This window comes from Lepisosteus oculatus, unplaced genomic scaffold, assembly GCF_040954835.1.
Source record: "Lepisosteus oculatus isolate fLepOcu1 unplaced genomic scaffold, fLepOcu1.hap2 HAP2_SCAFFOLD_41, whole genome shotgun sequence".
Classification (NCBI taxonomy): Eukaryota; Metazoa; Chordata; class Actinopteri; order Semionotiformes; family Lepisosteidae; genus Lepisosteus; species Lepisosteus oculatus.
Window position 1 is genome coordinate 1,630,984 of NW_027167945.1, and position 10,277 is coordinate 1,641,260.

General features: G+C 41.8%; 1 protein-coding gene across 1 annotated transcript; it reads right to left on the reverse strand.

Annotated features, from left to right (window-relative positions):
* Nucleotides 1-416: 416 nt before the first annotated feature.
* On the reverse strand, nucleotides 417-1,495 carry LOC138229131 (zinc finger C2HC domain-containing protein 1C-like). The gene is made up of 2 exons (XM_069186403.1): nucleotides 1,183-1,495; nucleotides 417-779 (listed from the first exon to the last, which is right to left on the reverse strand). The coding sequence occupies exons 1-2, from the start codon at nucleotides 1,417-1,419 to the stop codon at nucleotides 531-533; spliced, it is 486 nt and encodes a 161-aa protein (XP_069042504.1). The 5' UTR covers nucleotides 1,420-1,495; the 3' UTR covers nucleotides 417-530.
* Nucleotides 1,496-10,277: the final 8,782 nt, after the last annotated feature.

Sequence of the window (10,277 nt, forward strand, 5' to 3'; positions counted from 1 at the left end):
TTGAGGAAGAGCTGAGCGCCATGTAAGGCAAAGACACTGCGTTCCACTTTATCAGGTGCCTGGAGTGTAAGAGCTGCAGATAATATTGAGTCACATTAATCCCAACATATTTCAAATATTATGAAAATTAAATAAATTAAATCAAATAACTTTCATTAAAAAAATCAATCACTCTTTACCTTGCTTTTTCAGTTGTTTTTAAGGAAAATTGATGCCGAGAATGTGTGAATACTGCTTTTTGATGGTTCCAAGACCAATGTGACCTGTTCTATTGCCTGCTAATTGTACGTTCCAGGTTGAAAAATTATTTTTAGGAGGTCAAGGTGTATGAATGATAAGAGAAAAACTGAAATAACCACAGCTACGCAAACACCAGTCCACCAAAAAAAAATCATTTAATTAAAATAAGGTAACATTTTTTTTTCATCATCATACGGATGAACTGTGCTAAATGTGTTTCTAAAAAGAAAAAGCAGGACGTGAGTCGTGAGCCAAGATCATGATTCTTTTGCTCTTCTTCACATCAGTTTTCATCTGCGAGGAGGAGGAGGAGGGCGGCTCCTGATGTGCTGACACTTGGGGAAGTGCCTCTGTGCCGGCCTGGGGGCAAAGCGCCGGCCGCAGTGAGGGCAGGGCACGTAGTCGGGGTTTGGATTCGCGGGGGGCTGGGGCAGGTTCACAACTTTCCCTCCTTGCGTGATCACCTGCTGCACCTCCCTGGCCTGTTTGATGCTCCGAATGAAATCCTCGTGCTTCTGCCTCCAGTTGTTCTTTCTCAGCTGGGAACAGGAAATGAAACCAATAAAACAGCTTCCAGAAAAAGTCCAGACTAGCACTGCGTACACAGTCTGGTCGCAAACCATTCACAAGGCAAGAAAATATCAATACAGTAATAACGTAGCTTTCTGGGGCTACCTTTCAGGTCATTGGGTAGAGAGTACAATTTACGTAGTTATGGTTTTGTTTCCTGTGAGTGCTATTTGCTTGATATGTAGATTTTTACAACAGAATTCAGAAGTCACTAAGACACATTTATTCTGTCTGGCAAATGTGCCTTTGCGGCAGTTTTTCAGAAGAGTACTTCATAAAACACTTATTTATTGTTTACATTGATTTATAAGCTGAGTCTGACTCTAGGAGAAAAAAAGGGAAGCTTGGAAAGAGTTTAAGGATAGCCCTTACCACGATTGGCGGTTTAACCTTCTTCTTATGGATGTATGTCTCCAGTTCTGTTCCCTTGGCCCTGTGCTTGAAAGAGTCAAAAACCTTCCTCTTTGAATTCTGAAGCTTCTTGCAGATCTTGCTGTGTTTCTCCAGCCTCTCTACAGCAAACTTCCCGTGACACAGTTCACAGGGCACCAGCTGAGGGTTTCCACTCTGGCTATTCTCATATGGAAATTGCTCAGCGGTAGGGCACATCAGACTTGTAGGGGACAAATATCTGTTTTCCACTGACAGAGTTTGTTCATCCAGACATGTGGTGTTATTTCTGAAGTGGCCCTGCGCTGCCTGTGCCGCTGAAACGTCGCTTTCAGGGAGCCTTGCTTTCTTGAGATACTTTCTCCTTCCACAGGGGACGTCTTCTAGCCCACGGCTGCAAGGGCTCACTTGACGTCTCTCCTGATGGGAAAGCGCAGAGGGAAAGTGCGATTCTGCGCATCCGCCATCTTCCATTGGAGAACCATAATCAAGGTTGTCTCCTCTGATAGGAAGGGCTTTCCTTGGAGTGAAGGCTTTTTGCTTCTCCATTCTGCAGGTCAGAAGAGGCACGGCCTTAGAGCGGTGGTTGGCCCATGGTCCTCTGGGGCAAAGCTCGCTCTGCCTCGCCTCTATTTTCCCTTCCGGCCACCTCTCTGGAGTCTTCCATCTCTCTCGGAACCATCCTCAGCTCCTCCTGAGCTCTGAAGAGCTTCGCCTGCATCATGGCCTCCTTCTGGCGAATCTCGTCCTTCATCATGGCCTCCTTCCGGCGCATCTCATCCTGCAGGCTGGCCTCCCTCCGGCGATGCTCCTCCTTCAGCGCGGCCTCTGCCTCGGCCACTTTTCGTAGCTCCTCTTGCAACTGAAAGTGCTCCTTCCCATTGGCATGAGAAGGGCATTGCCCTGGAGGGGTCGCCACCATGGGGAGGACAGTCCTGTCCTTAGGTTTGCGTACTCTTGAGCCCCTCCTGCCCGGCCTCTCGCAGGGCCTCTCATGACCATCCTGAGGCGGGGTGGGGGCAAACAAGGAATCACTCTGTGCGTCCGGGCGGTCCACAGCCCGAACCTCACCAGGGCCGGAGACTTTCCTGTTACCCATAGGCTTCAGGGGGTAAGACCGATCATACCCCACAATGTTCTTCTCGGGGCCCTGTTGGGCTTGGAAGCGATAGCTGTTCCCCATCTTCTTCTCCGCAGCGTATTTGACATATTGGAAACATTTTCTCATCTTCTGTAGAGCTGCCTCCTGCCGCCGATTGTACATGGCGATCATTTTTTTCTCCTTTTCCTGCATCAGTTTCTCTTGGAAGGTGTCCTTCAGAAGCTGTATCTTGGGAGGCGGGCAGTACGTGGAGATCAGATCCTGTTGCCTTAAGGGCGCGGGTCGATTCGAGTCTGTGTCCTTCGGGGAGGGGGACAGAGCACCAGGCTTAGGACTGGGCTCCATTGGCAAATGAGATATGAGCTTTGTTTCCCAGGTATCTGGAAAAGGCAAAAATGGCAAATAAATGATATCCTGCACAGTCTAGTATGGTCTAATAGAAAAGAATAAAAAAAAACAATTCAGGAAATACACAACTTTTTAATATTAAACCTAATGGTGTTGAATGCTGCATGCTGACTCAGTAGGAGACAGATCCTAAACATAAACATTATAATAAACATTTGTTTCCCAAATAACATTCTCAATGTTCAGAATGCTTAAAGTCATGAGCTTTTTTAAAAATGTTTAACTGAAACCTGGAAATGTGCTATTTCATTTCAAAGCTTGTATTATATCTATGATATAAATGTTTTTTTATATAAAATTAACCCATTATGCAACAGGGGTTTGAGCAAAAGTCACTGTGAAAAAGGGAATTTATCAATATTAATTAGCCGTTTCACTACATTATAGATAGCTGAAGGATTATGATACAGTATATCGATTTCGCTACAAATTGACAAGCATATTTGATGACACTTACCAAACAAGTTTTAAACAGCGGAGAAATAGTTCACCACGACGATAGCAATGCAATGTTTGACTGCATCTCCCTATGTGATATATCTGTATTTGGGTATATACAGATCACGTAATTCAGGGAGCACTGTTACGTCAGGTCACCAACCATTATTACGACGCTCATATGTCATAGAGCTCCTTAGGATGTTTGTATAATCTTTATCCAAATTTTCATATGGCCGCAGTTACGGCGTTTATTTTACAGTTAATGTTACAGGGTGTCATTATATTTTTCTGTCTTTATGGTGGCAGACCACTTAAATAAATCTGAGTAGGCGGTTTCTACAAGTGGGTCAGATAAAATATTAAATATACAGTAAAAGCTCACACCTATTCATACCCTTTATGTACTGTATATCTACAATTACGTATACTACGTATACAGTTATCGTATACTATAATACGATAACTACCATTACAAAATGTCTCCCTTTTGATTTGAAGTGGTTCTTTTAAATAAGTAAATTGCAATCACTTAGCCTACATCTGAGCTCCTAATTCATCGCGACGACGGACTGAGACTCCAGTCGGATTTGTGAGAAGTAAAGGGGTGTGCCTGTTTTAAAACCGATTCATACGTCTTAAACACATGGACATAGATAGCAGTCTGTGTTATATAATTTATCTTTTTATTTTATTTAAATTTAAGTATCACATACACATTTTCAAAGTAACTGTACCCCTTTTAATTATGATCCCCATCGCTCACAGCTCCGAAGGTGAGACGAGGGCTACTTCAGATGGGATTTCCAATATTTCTCTCTTAGCTTGTATACCGGTGGAAAGGAGAGGGGTCTTAAAACGTGTTGATAGTAAGATTGGGATGTATTTGCAGTCTAGATATAGTTTTTTTAATGTTCGGAGCCGCCACAGATTCATTTTCTTACGACTGCTTTTCTGGATGACAATGACAATGCAAACGATGGTGTTAAGGCGAGGCTGTGCCTTAAGGCTCCTCTGCTTACAATATTCAGCGCGTAAATCGCAAACGAGCGCCTTCCCTTACGATGAAAATGCAGAAAATAAGACCACGAGATTTAAACCTACGGCTTACAAATTTATGCGTAAACACTAAAACCGTATCTTTAGCAAAACTGGCGAGACAATGTGTTTTATCATTTAAAAAAGTACTGGAAAATAATTAAAGGTTATCACGATAAACAGAGGTTACTGATCTACTACTGTACGCTGTGACCAAAAATGAGAGTCCCCCGATCCTCGCAGCCTTCATGCTTTGGTCTTGGCCTGGCCGTTTTTTTTAAGATAATGGGGTCAAGTTGAGAAATTATGCAAGTTTCTAATCAAATCCAAGGGCGCCTCGATCTCCTAAACATCTTTAGAAGGCCGGCGGACCACACTGCACGGTCCGGGTCCGTTCCCTGACCCGGTTCTGGATAATGCCAGCTTAAAGTGAAAAATTCTACTGTACATATTATGTTTCTTATTATGGTATATATGTATAATATAGCGCGACCGCTTCACGAAGCTAGAAAGAAAGTTATCCGCCATTTTTATTTTACCTGCAATTGAATTTGCCATTAAAATCATTATTAATACCGCAGCTGCTAAATAACTTACCTAAAAGCGTTCAGATACAAAAGCACTTGAGCTGTAATGTTTGTATACTGTTGGCCCGATGACCTACTTCAAGAAGAATTGTTACATAGACCGCCAAGGACTGTCATCACACTTTACGTCATAAAGCGCTTTAAAACTTTAGACAAGTTCAACACCTCATATTTTGTACTGTTTATCATGGTAAAAGCAACTCAAAGCAACTTGAACTTGAACTTTATTGCCATATGTAACCGGTACTGGTACAATGGAATTCTTACTTACAGAAAGTCTCTCGATTATAAAATAAGTGTAAAAAACAAAACAAAGTGCAAACAGTGCATCAAGACAATGTACAAACAAACAATAGACAATGTGCAAGTAAACATGCAGACAGTTTGAATGTAAACAATACAGACGTGTAAACAATGACTGGAGACGTACAATTAATAAATTACAATGAGGTAGATGGTGATGGTGTAGGTGTGGTCCGAGGGGGATGGCTAAATGTGTTCGCCAGTCTCACTGCTTGTGGATAGAAGCTATTGAAGAATCTAGTGGTAAGTGTCCGTATGCTCTTATATCTCTTGCCTGAGGGCAGTGGGGTGAAGAGCTCATGCCCTGGGTGGTGACTGTCCTCTGTGATGGCCAGAATTCTACCACGGCAGCGGTCCTCATAGAGCTGTTTAATCTCGGTGAGACCGCAGCCGATGATCTTCTGGGCCATATTGACCATTCTCTGCAGTGCCTTTCTTTCTCGCGAAGAGGTGTTGCCATACCACACGGTGATCCCGTTGGTGAGGACGCTCTCGATAGTGCAGCGGTAGAAGTTCACCAACACATGTGTTGGCATCCCCCATCGCTTGAGGCACCTCAAGAAATAAAGGCGCTGCTGAGCCTTCTTCATGATAGAGTCAGTGTTCACAGTCCAGGTTAGATCTTTAGAGATGTGAATTCCCAAAAACCTAAAGCTGGTGACTGTTTCCACTTCCGTTCCATCAATACTGAGTGGGCTGTGAGTGTGTGGCCTGTGTCTCCGAAAGTCCACTATTAGCTCTTTCGTTTTCTTTATGTTCAAGTCCAGGTTATTGTTATGACACCACCTAAGCAGTATAAAAATGATCGAAAGGTAAAAATACAAGCTTATACGAGCTGTCGTTTTAACATTTATAACATATATTTAAACAAAACATATATAATCTATTTTAATAAAATAGAAAAGTGTTCTTAGTCTTCACTTAAAAGCTGTTAGAAGCTGCCTTTCTGACAAGAGATTTCTGTGAGTTCCACAGTCTCAGTGCATTAAAGTCAAAACCAGTTGCTTTTTATTTCCTCTTTTACGACAGAGCAAGGAGGGTGTCCACAGACCACTGTGCACCTGCAGACTGATATGGGGGGTAAAAAGTCTAGAAGTTAGTAAATAAGATTTTAGCACATGTTCTAAAACAAACCGGACACCTGTACAGTGATGCCAACACAGTGCTCTGAGCTCCTTCTTTGAGTTAAATCCTAGCATCTGCATTTTTTACAAGTTGTTGCTATGGCAGAGCATGACCAGAGCATAACAGAAACCACCCATTTTCTAACCGCTTCATCCAATTCAGGGTCAGGGGGTCAGGGGGTCGCGGGGCACGGGGGAGCCAGAGCCTCAGAAAGTAATAAGCAGGAGATACCTGGGACTGGATGGTAGTCCAATGCAGGGAAGACACAGACACTCACCAATTATCCCAGAAGCCAATTAACCTACCAGTAGTTCTTTGAACTGTGGGAGGAAGCCGGAGCACCCAAAGCAAACTCATGCAAACATGGGGAGAACATACAAGCTCCATACAGATAGCACCCCAGGTCCAGAAGTGTACCCAGGGCCTCAGCACTGTGAGCTAGCAATGCTAAACGCTGGGCTACTGTGCATGCTAATTTCTAGGCATCAGGTGATCAATCAGGTAGTGTTTCTCAGATAAAAGGACACCAGTTATTTAGTATGAGATTCAAATTGACCTCAGAACAAAATATAACTTATGTTATATAACTTATATAGAACTTACTACAGCATAACTGTCTTATTTGGCTCTTGTAGAAAATATTAACAGCATGCCTATTAAACATACAGTATCTAGCAATCAGCAATCAAAATAAAAACATTTCCAAACATGGAAACTGCCCAGTTAATGAAGCATTTCAAAGACATTAATCTATTCAATAATTACAGTTTTAAGTAGATTTATAAGAACAGATTTATATTCAGATTACGAAAGCATCATAACAACTGCTGCTTGTGTAAGGAATCCATGAATACCACTGTACATGAGAATTCCACACCTATTTGTAATCAATACACAAAATCCTATTGAATTTCAGGTACTTGTTTATTCAGCATTGCTTGACTCCGCGGACTCCTTGTTGTTTCAATATTCTAGCAATAGGACTAATCGCCAATACAGTGCCGTTGTAATCTATTCCTTCTGCCAGCAGAGGACGGTATTCGCACAGCCAGTTCAGGATAAGATACGGTCCTCGCAGTTCACAGTACAACTGGCCAAAGCCGTATTCGGAATATGCTCTCGATAACCTCGTTTAGTTTAAGTACGGCCATATTTCATATCAACCCACAGATGCATTGCATAAACACTAGAATTCTGGTTGTACTTAAATTGACCTTATACGTTTTGGATTATGTTTAACCTTCTTCAATTTCTTCAACCATATTTTGAGATGATTACGTTTACAGAAGCAAATATTATTCAGTGCTTTTTCTTCACTCCTTTAATCAAACCCACATTTCTATAAGGAGGGCCATTGTGAAACTCCCCAAAGTGAGCTGAATTAATCTTTTATTCTTCACACCTGCGAAGTCATTCCTACATTGTGTAATATGAAGGCCTTTCATTATTCACGTATACTACAACATCTGAAAATAATGGGTCTTGAAATAGTTGAATGAAAGAAAATCCTGAATAACTCCTCCAAATGCGTGTTACACTTTCATCAAGTACACACACTTTGAATGTGATGAACTATAAAAAGTTATTTTAACCATACCCAATGGAGCTCAGGAGTGCGATTGCATACACAATCATGTTTTCAGTGTTTGGACATCAGCCGTACATCAGAACAATCATTTCACTAACACAGCTCCATGTTGAGTGACTTCCCTCCAAGAACACAAAGTCACTTTCCCTTAGCAATTATTGCATGGACTTTGATTATCTGCCTTCTGCATCAAGCCCTGTATTATATACGGTACAAAGCCAAGCTTTGGGATAGTGCTTTGTTTGGATCCTTGTCTTGATCCTTTTGGATCCCAGGCTGCTCATTTGCAAATGAGTTTTGACATTAATTATAGTGACTATAGCAATGAGCTGGCACTGTGGTTCACAGAGCTGGGGTCCTGGGTTCAATTCCTGGGGTGCAGTCTGGATGGAATTGTATGTTCTCCCTTCATTTGTGTGGATTTCTTCCAGGTGCTCCAGTTTCTTCCCACAGTCCAAAGACATACAGTACTAGTAGGTTAAGGTGGAACTACAGTCCCAATTTTGCAGACACAAAATTATTTAATTTCAGTCACAAAATAAAATCATTGACATTTTAGAAAAACTTTACAAACTCAAAATTGAGCACAAAATCATGAATTTTGTGAAAGGACTGTAAGTTACGCCATGTTGTAACAAATTCGCATTCAAGTTCCACACAAATTGCGATGTGATGCAGCCCTTCCTGTTCACTAATCACTGTAATGACTAATGCAATGTGATGTAGGAGAGAAAGGGTATAGGTTATGCAGCAAACATTTCACTGCAAAAAACGTTCCATTCCAAGGTTCTTTATGCAGAGTTAACAATGTAGTATTATTTATTGGCAAAAACGTAAAAAAGTTGAGAGTTATATTTCCATTGGATTAAACGAGATGTATTCACAAGCCTGTTCCTTTACAATGTCATAGGGCCACAACAGATTATAGGAAGTTTTGCTGCCTCGTTCTGAATCGCAGAACATGGTAATTCTTTAACCTTGAAATGTAGTCTATTTTGTGATGTAATGATGCAATGTCCCTTTACTGAGAGCCAGCAATCAACGGATGTGTCTGATCGTGAATGGTTTTCCCTGTTGTTTGTTGTATTACTTGGTGTTGCATTTTAAGCTGTGCATGAGGCAGGACCCGGAGGCTGCTGCTTCTGCTGGTGCTTCTGCTGGGATTGAGGAAGAGCTGAGCGCCATGTAAGGCAAAGACACTGCGTTCCACTTTATCAGGTGCCTGGAGTGTAAGAGCTGCAGATAATATTGAGTCACATTAATCCCAACATATTTCAAATATTATGAAAATTAAATAAATTAAATCAAATAACTTTCATTAAAAAAATCAATCACTCTTTACCTTGCTTTTTCAGTTGTTTTTAAGGAAAATTGATGCCGAGAATGTGTGAATACTGCTTTTTGATGGTTCCAAGACCAATGTGACCTGTTCTATTGCCTGCTAATTGTACGTTCCAGGTTGAAAAATTATTTTTAGGAGGTCAAGGTGTATGAATGATAAGAGAAAAACTGAAATAACCACAGCTACGCAAACACCAGTCCACCAAAAAAAAATCATTTAATTAAAATAAGGTAACATTTTTTTTCATCATCATACGGATGAACTGTGCTAAATGTGTTTCTAAAAAGAAAAAGCAGGACGTGAGTCGTGAGCCAAGATCATGATTCTTTTGCTCTTCTTCACATCAGTTTTCATCTGCGAGGAGGAGGAGGAGGGCGGCTCCTGATGTGCTGACACTTGGGGAAGTGCCTCTGTGCCGGCCTGGGGGCAAAGCGCCGGCCGCAGTGAGGGCAGGGCACGTAGTCGGGGTTTGGATTCGCGGGGGGCTGGGGCAGGTTCACAACTTTCCCTCCTTGCGTGATCACCTGCTGCACCTCCCTGGCCTGTTTGATGCTCCGAATGAAATCCTCGTGCTTCTGCCTCCAGTTGTTCTTTCTCAGCTGGGAACAGGAAATGAAACCAATAAAACAGCTTCCAGAAAAAGTCCAGACTAGCACTGCGTACACAGTCTGGTCGCAAACCATTCACAAGGCAAGAAAATATCAATACAGTAATAACGTAGCTTTCTGGGGCTACCTTTCAGGTCATTGGGTAGAGAGTACAATTTACGTAGTTATGGTTTTGTTTCCTGTGAGTGCTATTTGCTTGATATGTAGATTTTTACAACAGAATTCAGAAGTCACTAAGACACATTTATTCTGTCTGGCAAATGTGCCTTTGCGGCAGTTTTTCAGAAGAGTACTTCATAAAACACTTATTTATTGTTTACATTGATTTATAAGCTGAGTCTGACTCTAGGAGAAAAAAAGGGAAGCTTGGAAAGAGTTTAAGGATAGCCCTTACCACGATTGGCGGTTTAACCTTCTTCTTATGGATGTATGTCTCCAGTTCTGTTCCCTTGGCCCTGTGCTTGAAAGAGTCAAAAACCTTCCTCTTTGAATTCTGAAGCTTCTTGCAGATCTTGCTGTGTTTCTCCAGCCTCTCTAC